The sequence below is a fragment of the Macaca fascicularis genome, chromosome 1 (assembly GCF_037993035.2).
Source record: "Macaca fascicularis isolate 582-1 chromosome 1, T2T-MFA8v1.1".
NCBI classification, from domain to species: Eukaryota; Metazoa; Chordata; class Mammalia; order Primates; family Cercopithecidae; genus Macaca; species Macaca fascicularis.
In genome coordinates, this window is record NC_088375.1 from 226,372,453 (window position 1) to 226,393,633 (window position 21,181).

The 21,181-nt window shown below is 40.5% G+C and overlaps 1 protein-coding gene across 22 annotated transcripts in view; it reads left to right on the forward strand.

The window, feature by feature from the left end:
• Positions 1-21,181, forward strand: part of RERE (arginine-glutamic acid dipeptide repeats) — a 468,002-nt gene that overhangs the window by 323,079 nt on the left and 123,742 nt on the right. For all 22 annotated transcript variants that reach the window (XR_012426448.1, XM_065534721.1, XM_065534714.1 and 19 more), the window contains 2 exons: positions 3,041-3,165; positions 5,403-5,502. Coding sequence is in view for 21 of the 22 variants with exons in the window: in XM_065534721.1 (XP_065390793.1) it covers positions 3,041-3,165; positions 5,403-5,502 (225 nt within the window). In the remaining variant the exon portion in view is untranslated. The remainder of the gene's footprint in view (positions 1-3,040; positions 3,166-5,402; positions 5,503-21,181) is intronic.

The window sequence follows — 21,181 nt, forward strand, 5'->3', positions numbered from 1 at the left end:
AATTTTGAGGGTGTTGCCACATTCCCCTCCATGGAGATTGTATTGGTTTGTGTTGATACTAGCAACTAATATGAGTGCTAATTTTTTTCATGGCTTTATGTATTGTCAAACATTTGGAGTTAAGTCAGTATAACAGATGCAAAATTGAATATGTGCCATTAATTTGCATTTCTGTTGTCAGTGAGGTTGACTCATCAGTTCTTATGATTAAGAGACATTTTTGTTTCTTTTTCTGTAAACTGTCAATGTAGTCCATTTTTCTCGAGGATGGAGAGGGAGCTTGGTCCTGCTCACGGTAATAGTACTTTTTGAGTAATTTAATGGACATTAGAGAACTGCTGTGCCCAGTACTGTACTTGGTGCTGGGGAAGCGGAGCTCAGTAGTAGTGTCAAAGACCTTTTGATTCCAACATTTGTTGTGGTATTATTATTATTATTATTATTATTATTATTATTATTTTGAGACAGAGTCTTGCTCTGTCAGCCAGGCTGGAGTGCAGTGGTGCAATCTCAGCTCACTGGAGCCTCCACCTCCCAGGTTTCAGGTTTCAAGCGATTCTCCTACCTCAGCCTCCCAAGTAGCTGGCACTATAGGTGTGCGCCATCATGCCTGGCTAATTTTCGTATTTTTAATAGAGACGGGGTATCACCGTGTTGGTCGGCTGGTGTGGAACTCCTTACCTCAGATGACTCGCCCGCCTCAGCCTCCCAAAGTGCTGGGATTACAGACGTGAGCCACCGCGCCAGGCCCATTGTGTTTTAATTTTATCCTACTATTTTCACTATATATTAAGCAGAACTAATTGTGACACTCAGTTTGATGTTATAGAAGTCAATACTTAACCAAAGAAGAACATCCTTGCTTGGAGAAAGTCAGCTTGATACACATGTAGAGGCCTGGAAGACAGCCTGTAAAGCTGTGTGGGTGCTCATGGCTAGCCTGAGAGCCACATGGTGTTTTGCTATGCAGTTGCCTCAAAAACTTGAATAACCGACATTTAAAACCACAAGCTTTTACATAAAAGTGAAGATTTCTGGAATTTGGAAAAAGATGGAGGATGTACACACACTGGTTCCCATTCCTGTGTGACAGCATTCCCTGGATGGGGCAGTTCTATCTCCATTTCACTGTGGTCCACTTCACTCTTGAGTACTTAACACCTGCACGTCCAGGTGGGGAGTCACTGCCACACATAGCTGTTCAGCACTTGGAAGTCCAGATTGGGATATGGCATTTTGTTTAACGTGACTACTAGAATATTTAAAATTAAATATGTAATTCTTACTTTATTTCTATTGGATGTTGCTGGCTTATCTTCAACCTGCTGCATTCACTTAAATTTTTTGCCCAGGCTTTGTGTACCATGGAGCTTTATCAGACTGATGTGCCCATGTTCATCATTTGACAGGATGAGAACATGAGTATCTTGCAAATGTCTGACTTTTCACAGGTCTCTGCTGTTTATGGTGGTCATGGCACCTGCTTGCTCTTGCTCTGTCCCAGCAGAGTATGGTTGAGAAAATGCCACGGGTATTTGAATCTGATGACTTAGAGTCTTTTTGGGGAGCACTGTTGCTCAAATATTTTTAAAAATTCTTTTTATCGAGGTATACTCTATGTACAGCGAATTGTTTGAATCTTATGTGTGCTTTTCAGTCTGCCCTGATGATTCGTATCAAGGCACAGAACATTTCTGTCATCCCAGAAAGGTCCTTCCTGTTCCTTCACAAGCAATTCCTTTTTCTGTAAAGAAGTCACTGCCCTGATTTCTGTCACCACAGGTCAATTCAACTACACTCACATACCCCCCCACACATAATTTTTTTTTTTTTTTTTTTTAAGAGGGAGTCTTGCTCTGTCACCTAGGCTGGAGTGCAGTGGCACAGTCTTGGCTCATTGCAAGCACTGCCTCCCAGGTTCAAGCGATTATCCTGCCTCAGCCTCTCAAGTAGCTGGGACTACAGGCGCGTACCACCACACCTGACTAATTTTTGTGTTATTAGTAGCAATGGGGTTTTATCATGTTGGCCAGGCTGGTTTTCAACTCCTGACCTCAGGTGATCCACCCTCCTCAGCCTCCCAAAGTGCTGGGATTGTAGGCATGAGCCACTGTGCCCAGCCTCAACTGTATATATATATATATATATATATATATATATTTTTTTTTTTTTTAATTTAATTTAATTTTACTTTATTTTATTTTTGAGATGGAATTTCACTCTCTCCCAGGCTGGAGTGCAGCGGTGCAATCTCAGCTCACTGCAACCTCCGCCTCCCGGGTTTAAGCAGTTCTCTACCTCAGCCTCCCAAGTAGCTTGGATTACAGGCACCTGCCACCATGCTTGGCTACTTTTTGTATTTTTAGTAGAGACAGGGTTCCAGCATCTTGGCCAGGCTGGTCTTGAACTCCTGACCTTGTGATCCACCCACTTCAGCCTCCCAAAGTGCTGGGATTACAGGCCTGAGCCACCGGGCCTGGCCTCAACTATGTATTTTAATGTTAACTTTAATACTCATCATTTTTTGGTATTGACCATGACTTATATTGCTCTTGCGTGTCTTAAGAGTAACACTTTTCTGATAGGATAGCTCACTTAATTTTTTAGCAAATATCCTTAGGTGAGATATCATTATTTGCATATGTCTTTTTTGTCAGCTTGTTATATTGGAAATGTACGTGCGTTTCCCTTCTTTATCAATAGCTGTTACCGTGTAAAGACATTATTTTGGTTTTTTTTGTTTATTTATTTTATGCATATGTGTCTGCTTCTGTTTTACTCTTGGTATCATGCTGGCACTGGTTTGCTCTGACACTGTTAAGCAGATATTAAACAGTCTATTGTGAAATCTATGGTGAAATGATCCTGACATGTGAAATAGGCAGTTTAAATGACTCATGGTTTTGTTGTTATTTTTCTGCCATCCAAGGAAAGAGGCTTAGTAAAACATTGTATCTGTTCCTAAAGACTGTTTATTGAGATAGCTCTTTATGATTAATACATGCTTCTTGATTGTGACTTACTCATCCCTGTCTTACAGGCCAAACTTCCAGATCTGCAACCATTTCCTTCTCCAGATGGTGATACAGTGACCCAACATGAGGAACTGGTCTGGATGCCTGGAGTTAACGACTGTGACCTCCTTATGTACTTGAGGGCAGCAAGGTAATAGGAATCTACCCCCATCGTGCTTTCTGAATTAGACCATCTGAACTGTATAGGCAGTAAACTTTGCCTTTCCCCTGAGATTTTATTTCTATATTGGGCATTCTCTGACTTTAAGTTTGGTTACACCCTCTGTAATCAGGACCCTGGTTCTTCTTACCAGAGAATAATTTTTTTCATGATGAAGTAATGTTTTTCTTCTTGATGTTTGCCCCACATCAAATTTTGGAACTTTTCAAGATGAAAACAGCTTAGGCCATACATAGAGTTATCAAAACCTCTCAATCCAGTTGAGTACTTGAGTCATTCAGCTCATCTTAAAACCCCACTACCGGGGGGTGGGGATGAGGGGAGGGAGAGCATTAGGACAAATAGCTAATGCATTCAGGGCTTACAACCTAGATGACGGGTTGATAGGTGCAGCAGCGCACCATGGCACACGTATAGCTATATAACAAGCTGACACGTTCTGCCCTTGCATCCTGGACCTTCAAGTAAAATGTAAAACAAAAACAAAACCCACTACAGATTTCATGTTCTCTCTCTACTTTGTGGCTGTTCATTAGTGCCTGTCCTGAAGTTGACATTTTTGTGTCTTGCCTACATGAGAACGTTTACCTGTGATCACCTCGTAGAAGTTGCATAGAACATACAAATGCCTCAGATGCAGAGACAAGTGTGAATTTGCTCCTCACACATCACAGAGCAGGCAGGCAGACTTTATATGTAGTGATTCTGGTCTTGGCAGCATCAGTAGCATGCAATGACAACAAAAACACGAAAGCAAGGATTAGGGCATCCGAATTCTAGCCCTGGCTGGGTTTGTGGGTTTCTTTTTTTTTTTTTCTTTTCTTTTTTTTTTCGGTTGTTACTTGTTTTGTTTTTTTGAAATAGGGTCTTGCTCTGTCACCCAGGCTGGAGTACAGTGGCACAATTATAGCTCACAACAGCCTTAACCTCCTGAGCTCAAGTGATCCTCCTGCCTCAGCCTCCTGAGTAGCTGGGATTATAGACACATGCCACCATACCTGGCTATTTTTAATTTTCTGTTGTTGTTGTTGTTGAGATGGAGGTCCTTGCTGTGTTGCCCCAGTTACCTGGCTGTTTTCTAGTCAATGGTGTTGTGCATGGTGGCATTCAGTAGAGATGAGAATGTGTAAGTGGAGTGAATGACTAAGAGGTTTTATCTCTGGTTTTTCACCTTTTTTTTTTTTTTTTTTTTTTTTGAAGATAGGATCTCATGCTGGAGTGCAGTGGTGTAATCACAACTCCTTACAGCCTTAACCTCCTGGGCTCAAGTGATCCTCCCACCTCGTCCTCCCCAGTAGCTAGGACTACAGACATGCACCACCATACCTGGCTAATATATTTTTTAAAGTTTTTGTAGAGATGGGGTCTCTCTGTTGTGAGGGCTGATTTTGAACTCTCTGACCTCAAGCAGTCCTTCCATGTCAGGTTCCCAGAGTGCTGGGATTACAAGCATGAGCCATCACACCCAGCCATGATTTTTTACTTTTAATTCACTTAAAGGTAGTTGATATGCAGAATGAGAGGAATTAAGTAAAATTTTAGGTGACTTAATTTCACGTGTTTTCTGGAGACTTTTCTTTCAGAAGATTGTCATCTACTGAAATATTGTGGCTCATAGATTTAGATTCTTCATGCTCTCAAATCTAAAATCTTAGTACTGATAAAGCATGAGAAGAAACAATACAAATGGATCTGACTAAAAGTAACATATGTATTTCTCTGTGAGTGAAGAGGAACTTAAATTTATTTTTGGTCTGGGTGTGATGGCTCACGCCTGTAATCCCAGCACTTTGAGAGGCCGAGGCGAGCGGATCACCTGAGGTCAGGAGTTTGAGACCAGCCTGACCAACACTGTGAAACCTTGTCTCTACTAAAAATACAAAAAGTAGTTGGGCATGGTGGCGTTCCTGTAATCTCAGCTACTCGGGAAGCTGAGGCGGGAGAATCCCTTGAACCCTGGAGGTGGAGGTTGCAGTGAGCCGAGATTGCGCCACTGCACTCCAGCCTGGGCAACAAAGTGAGATTCCATCTCAAAAAAAAAAAAATTTATTTTTAAACACGAGCAGAGGCAGGGCTGGGAACTGGTTCATCATGCATGTAGTAATGGAATTTGTTCTGGGCTGGAAATGTCCCCTGAAAATTGAAGGTCTAAGTCTCTGTCCTTATATTGCTATGTACTAATGAAGGAAAAACCTTTTCTTCTGAAGGAGCATGGCGGCATTTGCAGGGATGTGTGATGGAGGCTCTACAGAAGACGGCTGTGTCGCAGCCTCTCGGGATGACACCACTCTGAATGCGCTGAACACAGTAAGTCTTTTGAAGTCATCCTGAGTGGGAAGACACTTCTTTTTCCCCTGAACTGGCTGTAGGGAATGTGTGGTGAGTGCGGAGCGTGAAGTCGCCTGCAGACTCAGGAGTGAGTTGTGGTCTTGGCTGTTGGGTGCCTTGGGGGCTCCAGGCCTGTGATGTGGCACCTCCAGGTTAATTTCCTAATCTGTGTCTGTGCTACAGGTTTGAGATGATTCTCAAATGAGATCCTAATAATAGTACCTGATACTTCACTGCGGCTTCACAAAGCCAAGTACTGTGCATAGAAGATCTTGCTTAATCCTCACAACCCCCTCTAGGTTCTATTTTTATTTTATTTTTTATTTTTTGTATTTTTTGTGATGGAGTCTCGCTCTGTCGCCCAGGCTGGAGTGCAGTGGCGTGATCTTGGCTCACTGCAAGCTCCGCTTCCCGGGCTCCCGCCATTCTCCTGCCTCAGCCTTCCGAGTAGCTGGGACTACAGGCGCCCACCATGCCTGGCTAATTTTTTGTATTTTTGGAAGAGACGGGGTTTCACCATGTTAGCCAGGATGGTCTTGATCTCCTCACCTCATGATCCGCCCCCTCGGCCTCCCAAAGTGCTGGGATTACAGGCGTGAGCCACCGCGCCCGGCCTCTAGGTTCTATTATGACCTTTTTAGACATAAGGAAATAAGTTGAGAGAGATTAAGTCACAATTTAAGGTCAACCCCCAAGATTGGAATCTAAAAGCTGTGCTTTTGTACTTCACTGTTTCTGAGACAATGTATTTATTTTAAAGCACATGGAGGGATGGGAAGAAGCTAAACTTTTTTGCATAAACTTGTTTTTTATAAAATATACTTCAGAACGTGTTAATATTTTACATGACTATGAAATGTTTTACAAGAATAATTTCTAAGAAATTAAAAGTAAAATGAAATAAATGAGGCTAATGTTACTGAGTTAGTTGCGTGACATACCATCATCATTACTCATCTGCTTTAATCCCGTTATAAACACACAGCAGCTCAAATAACAGCACACTGCTGCAAACAATATGATTACTGAAACCAGTTGTCTTTCGTTCTCTTTATTTGTTGTTGTTTTTAGACTTTATTTTGGCCTTAGGCTATATCCCATGGGGCTGTATAGGAATATGAATGTATTTTAAAGTTACATGAAATAATTCCTCTCTCTCGTTACTAATGTGAAACCATTAAATCTGAAGAGGTAATGATATTTATGGAATCAATTTCTGGTATATTGATAGTCTGCATGGTTCCGTATGTGTATGTAGGCTGTTGAGTATGAGGCTGAGCACCTCTTCTGATGATTAACCAAATGTCATTTAAGCACCCCTTTGTTCTTTCTTTTTTTTTTTTCTTGAGAGGTCACTATAGTTGGAAGAGACTTTGGAGATCATCTGTCCCAGTCTCTGAATAGATAAGAATCCAAGGCGGCCAGATAACTTAAATACCGACAATCCCAGAAGCTCCTAACAGAGGGAAGAAAGTAATCCCATTCCTGATTTAGAGATCTTTTTACTACAGTTTCTACTACACAGCTTGCTTTTGAGGAAACATGTAGATATCTGCATGATATGGCTGATTTTTATTCCTAGTATGATTAGGTTTCTTGAGTATGATATAACATTTGAGTGGTTTTGCTAGGGATACACCATTCTCTAAATAAGAGAATGTTTTTTTACATTGTCATAAATACTGTGTTTGTGTACATTCTCACTGATTTGATAGGATAGTTGTGGGGATTTTTTTGTTTGTTAGCTTTAAATACAGAATCTTTATTTTGAGCATATGATTGAGCCAGAAGGGGCCTTTGAGATTATTTTACAGATGAGAAAACTGAAACTCAGAGGTTGATGATACTACAGCCAGTAGAGGCTGTGGTAGGTTAGATATGAATGTTTGTGAATTCAGAATACCTTAAAAGTGTATGTACAAAGAGAAAGCCCTTGATATGAACTTTTTTCTGTTGTTGTTGTTGTTCGTTACTGTTTTTTCTTTTTTTTTTTTTGAGACGGAGTCTCGCTCTGTCGCCCAGGCTGGAGTGCAGTGGCCGGATCTCAGCTCACTACAAGCTCCGCCTCCCGGGTTCCCGCCATTCTCCTGCCTCAGCTTCCCGAGTAGCTGGGACTACAGGCGCCCGCCACCTCGCCTGGCTAGTTTTTTGTATTTTTTAGTAGAGACGGGGTTTCACCGTGTTAGCCAGGATGGTCTTGATCTCCTGACCTCGTGATCCGCCCGTCTCGGCCTCCCAAAGTGCTGGGATTACAGGCTTGAGCCACCGCGCCCGGCCTATTGTTTTTTCTTGAGACAAAGTCTCGCTGTGTCACCCAGGCTGGAGTGCAGTGGCACAATCACAGCTCACTGCAGCCTTGACCTCCCAGGCGCAAGCGATCCTCCCCCTTCAGCTTCCTGAGTAGCTGTAGCTGGGATTACAGGCATGTGCCACCACACTCGGCCAATTTTTGTTTGTTTGTCTTTGAGACCATCTTGCTCTGTTGCCCAGTCTGGAGTACAGTGACACAGTCTTGGCTGACTGCAGCCTCACCGCCCAGGCTCAAGCTTTTCTCCCACCTCAGCTTCCCAAGAGCTGTAGCTGGTATTATAGGCACCCACCATCGTGCTTGACTAATTTTTTAAAAGAATATTGTTAAGATGAGATCTCACTATATTGCCCAGGCTGGTCTTGGACTCCTGGGCTCCAGTGATCCTCCTGCCTCGGACTCCCAAAGTGCTGAGATTACAGTTGTGTGTCACTGCACCTGGCCTTTTTTTAAGTTTTATTTTTTTGTAGAGACACGGTCTCACTGTGTTGCCACGGTTGATTTCGAACTCCCGGTCTCAAATGATCCTCCTGTCTCAGACTCCCAAAGTGCTAGGATTACAGGCATGGTCCACTATGTCTGGCCTGTTGTTCTCTGTATAAAAGCTGTGTGAAAAAAATTCTGCTTTCATAACTGTGCTGTCAGTTGGATTTTAAATAATGAAGATTTTGCCATATTTAATTAAATGTCTATTTTTGGCACTTTCTTGAATGTATATGATTTATTTCCCTTTTTGTTCCAAACTCTCTAAGAATTCTGTAGACCATACTTCAGTATAGAAATCATTTTGGCTACTTTTGCCCATGGTTCTTTGTGACAAGCTCCTTCTGAAGGTTTTATTAGCACTCCCAGAGATTTTTTTGTTGTACAATTTTTTATTTTTTGACACTGAAACTCTCTAGCCTGACATGGCTCAGGTGTCTTAGGTTATGTGTACATATTTTGTGATGAATTGAAAAGTTATGTGCTGTTTTAATTTTTGTACTTCACTGTTGAACTGACTCTGAAAACTTTAGTTGCAGGTGTCTTCCTAATGAAAAGTGAAGTGAATGAAAATATCATGTGAGAGAAGTTACTGGGATTTTTACTTCCCTAGAGTAATAGAAGATTTGAGCTGTGTTAAGTAATAAGTTAAAAAGATATATACATTGTTATATAGGAAGCATTTATTGTTTTCTTAGAGTATAGCATAGATTTAAAACAAGGTTAGGCATTTATCAGTTTAGAAGAAACCTGTGAATAATTAGTATATATTTCCTGCTTCCTAGGGCAATATAGAAATTAAATGAAATAGGCTATATGGCCACATTAAAGTGTGTTGAACATCCAGTAGGAGTATTTAAATATGAGTACATTGAAATAAATCATTTCATTTTTAAAACTGCAATTGCTGTAGAAAATTTTTGAGCTGTCAGTTCTTTTTTGTTTGTTTTTTTGAGACAGGATCTTGCTCTGTTGCCCAGGCTGGAGTGCAGTAGTGGATCACGGCTCACTGCAGCCTTGACCTCCTGGGCTCAAGCAATACTCCTACCTCAGCCTCCAGAGTAGCTGGTACCACAGGTGTGCGCCACCATGCCCAGCTGTTTTTTGTTTTGTTTTGTTTTTTGTTTTTGTTTTTGTTTTGAGACGGAGTTTCGCTCTTGTTGTCCAGGCTGGAGTGCAATGGTGCGATCTCCACTCACTGCAACCTTCCGGGTTCCAGTGATTCTCCTGCCTCAGCCTTCCGAGTAGCTGGGATTACAGGCATGCGCCACCAAACCTGGCAAATTTTGTGTTTTTAGTAGAGATAGGGTTTTGCCATGTTGGTCAAGCTGGTCTCGAACTCCCGACCTCAGGTGATCTGCCTGCCTTGGCCTCCCAAAGTTCTGGGATTACAGGTGTGAACCACCGCGCCTAGCCCAGCTGGTTATTTTTACTTGTAGAGATGATGTCTCTCGATGTTGCCCAGAGGTATCAGTTCTTTATGACAATTATATGGACCTACTTTTGAATCTAAGCTCTAAGATTACTTATTTTGATTCTGTTTTTTCTTCATTATTAACAAAAGAGATTTCGGCCAGGCATGGTGGTTCACGTCTATAATCCCAGCACTTTGGGAGGCTGAGGTGGGCAGATCACGAGGTCAGGAGATCAAGACCATCCTGGCTAACACGGTGAAACCCTGTCTATACTAAAAAAGTACAAAAAAAAAAAAAAAATTAGCCAGGCGTGGTGGCAGGCGCCTGTAGTCCCAGCTACTCAGGAGGCTGAGGCAGGGGAATGGCATGAACCCAGGAGGTGGAACCTGCAGTGAGCTGAGATCCAGCCACAGCACTCCAGCCTGGGCGACAGAGTGAGACTCCGTCTCAACAAAAAAAAAAAAAAAAAAAAAAAAAAAAAGATTTCTAGTGTGTAATTTTTGAAACAACTTATTAAGGTAAGATTTATGTATAATAAACTGCTCTGTTTCAAAGTCAAAAATTTGAGGGTTTTTTTCAGATACATAAACCTGTGAAACTACTATGAAGGTCAAGATACAAAACATTTCCAATACCCCCAAAAGTTGCCTCATGGCGTCTTATTATCATTTTCGGCTTCCAGCCTCAGATAACCATTGATGCATCGTGTTTTCAATGGTTTTTTGTTTTTTTTTTTAAATCCTTTTAGAGTAGTTTGCATTTCGCGGAATGTTACAGGAATGGAATCATATTGTATGACTTCTTTCAGCATAAGGATTTTGAGAGCCATCTGTGTTGTTTCATGTATCGATGGTTCATTCCCGTGTTATTGATAAGTATTTCCTTGTATGGATATGCATATTCACAATTTTTTCATATTCTTTAACCTGGTGGTGGCTATTCTAGTTGTTTATAAACTTTTGGCCATTATAAAGCAAAGTTTTTTCAACATTGTTATATGAGTCTTTATGTTGGCATTTATCTTCAGTTCTCTCAGGTAAATACTTGCTGTGGCAGGATTATTTGTATGTAGGAAGCTCTCTCAGAAACTGTCAAACTGGTTTCTTTTTTTTCTTTTTTTTTGGAGATGGAGTCTTGCTCTGTTGCCCAGGCTGGAGAGCAGTGGTGCGATCTGGGCTCGCTGCAACCTCCTCCTTCCAGGTTTAAGCAATTCTCCTGCCTCAGCCTCCTGAGTAGCTGGAACTACAGGCACGCGCCACCACTCCCAGCTAATTTTTTTGTATTTTTCGTAGAGACGGAGTTTCACCATGTTGGCCAGGATGGTCTGGATCTCTTGAACTTGTGATCTGCCCGCCTCGGCCTCCCAAAGTGCTGGGATTACAGGCATGAGCCACGGCGCCCAGCCTACAGGTTTCTAAAGTGGTTCCAATTTAGATTCCCATCAGTAGTGTGTTATAATTTTACCTCTTTAGCATCTTCACCAAGACTTGCTATTGTCAGTTATTTTTTTTTAATTTTATCTATTTTAATGGATGTGTAGTGGGGTATCTTATTGAAGTTTTATTGGAATTTCCTAATTTAATAGGGTTGAGCATCTTTTCATGTTTTATTGCCCATTTGTTTATCTTTTTTTGTGAAGCATCTGTTCAAATAATTTGTTTACTTAAAAAATTTTGTTTTATGATTTAGTTATAAGGATTTTTTGTTAATATTTCAGGTAGAAGTCCTTTGATCTATGTATTGGGAATTATTTGTCCTATACCATGACTTTTTTTCGTTCTTTCAAAAAATTTTTTTTCTTTAAGGATTTTTTTTTTTTTTTTAATATTTCAGGTAGAAGTCCTTTGATATATGTATTGGGAATTATTTGTACCATAACATGACTTTTTTTCATTCTTTTAAAAAATTTTTTTTTCTTTTTTTTTTTTTAAGTCTCACTGTGTCACCCAGGCTGGAGTACAGTGGAGTGATTATAGCTCACAGTAACCTCAAACTCCTGAGCTCAAGCAGTCCTCCTCCCTCAATCTCCTGAGTACCTGGGACTATAGGCTACCACACCTGGCTAATTCTTGTAGGGTTTTTGTTTGTTTGTTTCTTCTAGAGACAGGGCCTCACTGTGTTTCCCAGGCTGGTCTAGAATGTCTGGCCTCAAGTGATCTTCCCACTTCAGCTTCCCAAAATGCTGGGATTAAGACATGAACCACTGCACCTGGCCTGACTTTTTTTCCTTAATGTTGACTGTAATATATACTTATGCTGAAGCCTTATTTTCCTTTTGTGGTACTACCTCTGATTACTCCAAGATTACAAAGGTTGCTTCTGTGCTTTATTCTAGAAGCTTTACTTCTTATATTTAGGTCTTCGGTTCATTTTGAATTGTAATGTGTTAATTATGGAGTGAAAACTGATTCTCGTCCACACAGATACCCGTTGTTGGAACAGTATTGGTTGGAAAAACTTTTCTCATTTGACTGTCTTGACACTGTTATTGAAAACCAGCTGCTTGTTTATGTTGGATCTTTTTCTGGATTCTATTCTGTCTCATTGATAGTTTTTAGGGCCTCTGTGTTTTGAATACTGTAGCTCTATAGAAAGTCTTAACCTCAGGGGTGGCTTTCTACTTTAAATGTGATTTTAAAGATTGCTTTGGCTATTTGAGGTAATTTCCATTTCCATGTAAATTTTAGAATCAGCCTGCTAGTTTCTAAGTTTTTTTTTTTTTTTTTTTTTGAGACGGAGTCTCGCTTTGTGGTCCAGGCTGGAGTGCAGTGGCCGGATCTCAGGTCACTGCAAGCTCCGCCTCCCGGGTTTACGCCATTCTCCTGCCTCAGCCTCCCGAGTAGCTGGGACTACAGGCACCCGCCACCTCGCCCGGCTAGTTTTTTGTATTTTTTAGTAGAGACGGGGTTTCACTGTGTTAGCCAGGATGGTCTCGATCTCCTGACCTCGTGATCCGCCCGTCTCGGCCTCCCAAAGTGCTGGGATTACAGGCTTGAGCCACCGCGCCCGGCCTAGTTTCTAAGTTTTAAAAAGTCTGGCAGGCACGGTGGCTCACGCCTGTAATCCCAGCACTTTGGGAGGCTGAGCTGGGCGGATCACCTGAGGTAAGGAGTTTGAGACTAGCCTGGCCAACATGGTGAAACCTCATCTCTACTAAAAATATAAAAATTAGCCAGGTGTGGTGGCACATGCCTGTGGTCTCAGCTCTTTGGGAGGCTGAGGCAGGAGAATCACTTGAACCTGGGAGGCAGAGGTTACAGTGAGCTGAAACCGTGCCATTGCATTCCAGCCTGGGCAAGAAGAGTGAAACTCCGACTCAAAAAAAATAATAATAATAAATAAAAAGTCTGATGGAATTTTAATTGGGATTCTATTGAATTTATGGATCAGTTTGGGAAATACTGACATCCTAACAATATTGGATCTTCTAATCCATAAATATGATATTTCTCTATTTTTAAAGAAGTTTTCTTTGATTTTTTTGATTAAAAAAAAATTTTTTTTAAAGGGATCTTGCTATGTTGTTCAATCTGGGCTTGAAGTCCTTGGCTCTCGTGATCTCCTGCTTCAGCCTCCTAAGTAGCTGAGACTACAAGTGCATGCCACCATGCCCAGCTTTCTTTTACTTCTTACAATAAGATGTTTTGGGAATACAGATCTTACAACATTTTGTTAAATTTACTCCTGAGTATTTCCTGTTTGAGGATTCTATTGTAACTAAAATTTTAATTTCTAAATGGTCATCAATAGCATAGAAACACAATCAGTTTTTATATGTTGGCTTTTTTTGGCCCTGCTAAACATGTCATATGCAAATACAGTTTTACCTCTTCCTTTATGATCTGTGTGTTTTATTTCTTTTTTGTGCTTTATTGTACTTCCTTGGACATCTGCTGCAATACTGAATAGAAGTGATGAGAGTGGACATTATCTTTCTAATCTTAGAAAGTTTTCAGTCATTTATTATTAAGTACAATGCAGTTTTTGTTGTATTTATTTGTTTGTTTTGAGAAAGGGTCTTGTTCTATTGCCCAGGCTGGAGTGCAGTGTAGCAGTCTTGAATCACTGCAGCCTGGACCTCGCAGACTCAAGTAATCCTCCTGTCTCAGCCTCCCGAGTAGCTAAGACTACAGGGCACGCCATCATGCCCAGCTAATTTTAAAATTTTTTGTAGAGACGGGGTCTCACTATATTGCCCAGGCTGGTCTCGAACTCCAGGGCCCAAGTGATCCTCCTCAGTTTCCCCAAATGCTGAGATTATAAGCCACTGCACTTGGCCCTTTTTTTTTTTTTTAAATCGAGTTAGAATGTTTTCTTATATATCCAGGTTGTTGAGGTTTTTATTATGAATGGGCATTGAATTTTGTCAGTTCCTTTTTTTTTTTTTTTTCCTTCTGCATCTAATGAGATTACTATGTGATTGTTATTCTTTATTTTGTTAATATAGTGAATTACATTGATTTCAAATGTGAAGGAACTCTTTGTTCCTAGGATGAATCCTGCTTGGTCACTACATACTACTGGATTCAACTTGCTAATAATTTGTTAAGGAATTTTACATTTGTGTTCATGAGGGATATTGAGTTGTAGTCTTCTTTTTTTGTAATAAGGAGTTTTGTAATAAGAACTTTGGTTTTCATATCAGAACAATACTCCCTCAGAAAATTAGTTGGGAATAGTTCTTTCTGTTCTGTTTTCGTAAGGTGTTTATAAAGGATTGATACTATTTTCTTAATCACATGTTTGCTAGAATTCACAGTTTAGCCATCTAAATTTTTTTTATATAGAAAGTGCCTTTTTTTTTCTTTTTTCTTTTTTTTTTTTTAAGATGGACTCCACGTTGCCCAGGTTGGTCATTTGTTTCTTCTTGATCAATATAAAGATATTTCCACATTATTGATCTTTTTAGAATTTGGTTTTATTAGTTTTTCCTATTTGTTTTGTATTTCATTGGTTTCTGTTCTTTATTAATTTTTTTCTACCTATTTGGGGTTTAATTTGATCATTTTCCTCCTTGCTTTCTAAAGTGGGATGTTAAATAGCTGACTTTACCACAAATTTTGATTTGTTGTGATCCATTATTCTGTTCAAATTTTTTTTTGAGTTTTTTGGTGATTTCTTTGACCCATGAATTATTTAGTACTAAATTCCTTAATTTCCAGATACTTGGGGCTTCTCTAAGTTTTACTTTTTGGAATGTTACTGATTTCTAATTTAATTCAATTCAATGGTCAAAGAGTACTCAGTAACACCTCAGTATTTTGAAATCTTTTGAGACTTGTTTCTTGGCTCAGCTTGGTTCATGTTTCATGTGTCCTTATAATCAAGTTATACTCTGTAGTTACTGGGTGTGCTGTTATGCAGGTGTCAGAGGTTGATGTTAGTATTCATACCTTCTCTTACACTAATTTTTTTTTCACCTAGTTGTATGTTACTGAGAGATATGTATGAAAGTCTTCAATAGTGATTGTATAGGCCGGGCGCAGTGGCTCACACCTGTAATCACAGCACTTTGGAAGGCCAAGGCAGGTGGATCACGAGGTCAAGAGATCAAGAGCAGCCTGGCCAACACAGTGAAACCCCATCTCTACTAAAAATACAAAATTAGCTGGGCGTGGTGGCACGCACCTGTAGTCCCAGCTACTCAGGAGCCTGAGGCAGGAGAATTGCTTGAATCTGGGAGATGGAGGTTGTAGTGAGCCGAGATCGCGCCACTGCACTTCAGCCTGCCAATAAAGCGAGACCCTGTCTCAAAAATAAAAAATTTTTAAAAAGTGATTGTAGAGTTGGTTGTTTCTCCTTTTGATTCTGTTAATTTTTGTTTCATATATTTGAAGTTGGTTATTAAACACATGAACACTTAAAATATTTGTCTTTCTCTTTGGACCCTTTTACCTTTCTGCCGTAACCTTCTTTGTGTCTACTAATATTCTTTGTCTGGAAGTCTATTTTGTCTGATACTAATGCAGCCACTATAGTTTTCTTACACTTGTTGTCTGCATGGTATATCTCTTTACAATTTCTTACTTTGAATCTTGTTTTTTCTTTGTTTTTAAGGTAACATCTCCTGTGTTCTTTAGTTGTCTCATGCCTTTTTATCCAGTTTGGCAAGCTCTGCCTTTTGTTTGGAGTGTTTAGTTTGTTTTAATTTAATGAAGATGGTTTTCAGGTTATATAAAACTTTAGCCATATGTCTTATTTTTTGAGACAGAGTTTTGCTCTTGTTGCCCAGGCTGGAGTGCGATGGCATGATCTCGGATCACCACAACCTCTGCCTCCCAGGTTCGAGTGATTCTCCTGCCTCAGCCTCCCGAGTAGCTAGGATTACAGGCATGCGGCGCCACACCCAGCTAATTCTGTATTTTTTGTAGAGATGGGATTTCTCCATATTGGTCAGGCTGGTCTCAAACTCCCGAACTCAGGTGATCCGCCTGCCTCGGCCTCCCAAAGTGCTGGTGTTACAGGCGTGAGCCACCTGATCTGGCCCACATTCTTAATGGTAGAGGCGTCATTGAAGAATCAGAGGCAGTTAATAAATACCTTATTTTCATGGCCACATGAATTACTACTTTTGGTCCATTGGTGAACTGGCAGATAGTTCAGGACAGTTGTTCTTTGTTTGTTCATTTATGTTAACATGTATTTCTTATCTTTTCATACATAAGAAACAACTTTGTACTGCTGTAGAGGGAGAAGATGTAATAAACATGTTGGCCTCTCTCGTTAGGAAAAGAGGGATTTCTTAGTAACATTGGGCGTATTCCTTTTTGTAGGTAGCAATGATATGTTTTATTTTATTTTAATATTTCAAATGTGAATACCTATAAATGTAAAATTGTTTTGTTTGGCTGGGCACAGTGGCTCACTCCTGTAATCCCAGCACATTGGGAGGCCAAGGTGGGTGGATCACCTGAGGTTGGGAGTTCCATGCCAGCTTGGCCAACATAGTGAAACCCTGTCTCTACTAAAATTACAAAAATTAGCCAGGCGTGATGGTGGCGCCTGTAGTCCCAGCTACTTGGGAGGCTGAGGCAGGAGAATGGCGTGACCTGGAGGCAGAGCTTGCAGTGAGCAGAGACAGCGCTACAGCACTCCAGCCTGGACGACAGAGCGAGACTCTATCTCAAAAAAAAAATTAATAAATAAATAAAAAGTTTTATTTGTATTTTTATGTATTAAATATAAGATTATGCTAAATATGAAGAAGTAATAGTGTTTCCCCCAGACAGATCTTGTGTGGAAATACCTCTGTGTGTGTTTCCTCATACACTGTTTGCATTAGGCTCGTCTGAACACTTGTAGCTGACATATAATTTGTAAACATCATGCTATGTAACATGTAGATGGTCTGTCTTATCCTAATGGGGTTAATTTAGCCACCTTTGAGTGCTTACATTTATTTGGCCATTTACAAAATAGGCCTTTATATTCCTACTTAGAAACTGCAGAAAAGCCCTATCGTTTAAGACTAAGGTTTTATAGAATATATCATGCCGACTTATTTTTCCTAAACTGATATTGGATTTCCTTCTTTGGGCTCAGATATCTTTCCTAGTTTCTAATAAAATTGAAATTATTTTGGTTTTTCTTTCTCAGTAATTCATTGCCATTTTCTTACCAACACTAAACATACCTATATATTCACTGTATGTAAGTAAAATTTATAATCATGCAACAAAGATTTCACCTCCGCCTGGACAGTTTTATTCCCTGAGATATGGGCATCTTTTAGACATTTGGATTAAGCTCTTTACGTATTCAACAGAGTGCATATTTGTTTGCTTATTTATGCACACCCACGTCTCCTTCAACAAAGAATTCAAGGCTCCCAGCAGCTTAATAGTTTTTCATCTCTGATCTATAAGTATCACTATTTTTTTTTTTTTTTTTTTTTTTGAGATGGAGTCTCGCTCTGTCGCCCAGGCTGGGGTGCAGTGGCCGGATCTCAGCTCACTGCAAGCTCCACCTCCTGGGTTTACGCCATTCTCCTGCCTCAGCCTCCCGAGTAGCTGGGACTACAGGCGCCCGCCACCTCGCCTGGCTAGTTTTTTGTATTTTTTAGTAGAGACGGGGTTTCACTGTGTTAGCCAGGATGGTCTCGATCTCCTGACCTCGTGATCCGCCCGTCTCGGCCTCCCAAAGTGCTGGGATTACAGGCTTGAGCCACCGCGCTCGGCCAAATATCACTATTTGTTAACTATTGAGTATTAATTATTTGTGTTTTCTAACCCTAGTCTGATGCCTGATACATGGTAGAGAGATACTAAATGGTTGTTGAATGATTCAATAGATAAATCAAGTTCAAGTTCATATCACACTTGATCATCCAGAATTTGATGTTATGAAGTTGGCACAGCAGACTATACAGATAACACTATTCTAAGGATCATTTTCATCTCTCTTTTGTTCTAAAATATTAAGTCCATAGAATTTTTGTCAGCGATTTTTTGTTTGTTCATTATAAATGGCCTTCACTAAAGCATCTGGACCTGGATTAGCTTTGCAGTGCTTATGACTTGAATGTGAAATACTTCTCAGCTCCCAAATAAGGCATTGCCAGGAGGCCCTTTCGTAAGTTTTCCCTAAGCATGTGAGAGGAGCCTTTGGACATTCATTCCATACCCACACCCTTGACTTAAACGTTTCCATCCACATGAGTCAACATTAAATGGTTAATGTTTGCTGGCTTGGGTTAAGGTAAGATGGTGGGTTTTCTTGTCGTTCAGGATTTTTTATTTGTTGTTGGAAAGTCTAATGGGAAAAGTTGATATGCTCTATGATTTCTTATTATGGAAATCCAATAAATTTCAGAACAGCACCTCATATAAATCAGCCTTGACAGGCACTGTTGCCATTGTTTTATTTATGTAATAACAGGATATTGAAGTCAACAGAATGTTGTATTGTTAATTATAGCATTAGTGAGGATGCAGAAAAAGATCATGCAGTTGAGGTTTTCTGGTAGAACCAAGACCTTTTCAGCTGATTATTAGCATAATAATACATAATTTTCAACTTTTATTTTTTGTACTTTGATCAATTAGAAACATTTTGAGCTATTGTTTTGAAAATTAAGTGTTTAAGTGTTCACCTTTGTGGCTTCCTTTGGGCTGAGAAATTCATAAATTCTAAAGTTCCTTGTAACAACATTTTTTTTTTTTTTTTTTTTGAGATGGAGTCTCGCTCTGTCGCCCAGGCTGGAGTGCAGTGACCGGATGGATCTCAGCTCACTGCAAGCTCCACCTCCCGGGTTTAGGCCATTCCCCTGCCTCAGCCTCCCGAGTAGCTGGGACTACGGGCGCCCGCCACCTCGCCCAGCTAGTTTTTTGTATTTTTTAGTAGAGACGGGGTTTCACCGTGTAGGCCAGGATGGTCTCGATCTCCTGACCTTGTGATCCGCCCGTCTCGGCCTCCCAAAGTGCTGGGATTACAGGCTTGAATCACTGCACCCGGCGTAACAACATTTTAACACAAATTGCGTGATTTATTTTTTGTACTTTTTTTTTTTTTTTGAGATGGAGTCTTGCTCTGCCACCCAGGCTGAAGTGCAGTGGCACCATCATGGCTCACTGCAAGTTCCCCTCCTGGGTTCACGCCATTCTCCTGCCTCAGCCTCCCAAGTACCTGGGACTACCGGCGCCCACCACCACGCCCGGCTAATTTTTTTGCATTTTTATTAGACGGGGTTTCACCATGTTAGCCAGGATTGTCTCGATCTCCTGACCTCAAGTGATCCTCCCGCCTCGGCCTCCCAAAGTGCTAGGATTACAGGCGTGAGCCACCGTGCCCAGCCTATTTTTTTGTCTCATTTAAATGAAGTGGCTTTTAAAATTTAGTACATTGTTTCTTTTTAGATAATCTGTAGCTTTATTTAAAGTCAAACTTTACACCCCACTTTGTTCTTTTCCCTAAACATGAGAGAGAGCATTAGCTAAGCTTCTCTGGGGTGGATGGGGAGATAAAAGGTCACTTACATGAGCAGCCTCTGGTAATGGTACCTTCCCTACTTACTGTAATGGAAAAGGCTTGACACAGACTGTCTTCGTTGGCTTTAGTCCTAATGCAGCCCTCCACAGCTGTGGTTCTGACTTCGCCTGCCTCTTACCCACTCTTAGGTTTCTTAAGCCATTCCTTTCTTCTTTTCTTTATATAACAGCTTTATTAGGATATCATTCACCCATTCAGAGTGTACAATTTTATGACTTTTAGTATATTCACAGAGTTGTGCAACTATCAACACAATCTATTTTAGAAAACCTTCATCACCTCAAAAAGGAACCTTATTAGCAGTCACTCCCCATTTTCATTTCCCAACCCTAGGCAACCACTCATCTGCTTTTTGTCTCTGTAGATATGCCTATTCTGGACTTTGCATATAAATGGCATCATATAATAAGTGGCCTTTGTGACTGCTTTCTTTTGGTGTCATCCATGTTGTGGTATTAGCCATTTTTATATATTACCATTTTATTTATCCTCCTGTTCTGCTTTGTCTGTCATTTAAAATGTGGCACCTGCCCTAAGCAACACTCCTCAGGTCTGATCAACATAAGGTGACCTGGGGATACCCCTCAGTTATCCTAAAAGCTCATCTTCTCAGTGCAGTCTCAGCTTATAAGAATGTGTGCTCATCATATTTTTTTTAGTCCTGTGCTGTAGTCTTGTTTCATTTTTCCTTGTATATTTGCATTTGATAAGCCATTTCTTTCCCACCCTGAGCTTTTCCACTGAATTTTGAGCCAGTCATAGGACCATAAATTCATCACTATTAATTTTATTTTTTAGATGTCAACTATTGGTCAGCTTCCTGATTTTATTCATAAAAACGATAAAATTGAAATGTATTTGTTGTTTGAGTATTTATATGCTAGGCAAAAGTTTAAGTGCTTTTTATGAATGAATTCGTTTAATCTTTATAACAATTCTATGAGGCAAGTGTGGTTATCGTCTAAAAATAATAAGCACACTTATTTATATACACAATATTTATATACATAACTATTTAAACTTGGCTTAAATTGAGGCCAGTACCTTATAGCGTCTTCTTGAAATGTCTGGTTAATTAGACTGGGCGTGGTGGCTCACGCCTGTAATCCCAGCACTTTGGGAGGCCAAGGCAGGCAGATCACGAGGTCAAGAGATTGAGACCATCCTATCCAACATGGTGAAACTCCGTCTCTACTAAAAATACAAAGATTAGCTGGGCGTGGTGGCACGTGCCTGTAGTCCCAGCTACTCGGGAGGCTGAGGCAGGAGAATCTCTTGAACCCGGGAGGTGGAGGTTGCAGTGAGCCGAGATTGCGCCACTGCACTCCAGCCTGGCGACAGAGTGAGACCCCGTCTCAAAAAGAAAAAAAGAAAGAAATGTCTGGTTAGTCTGTAATTTGGAGGATTTGCTGTTCATCCAATCAGAAATCCTTCATGCCACAGCTTTTCCTGCATCTCCTTCCTG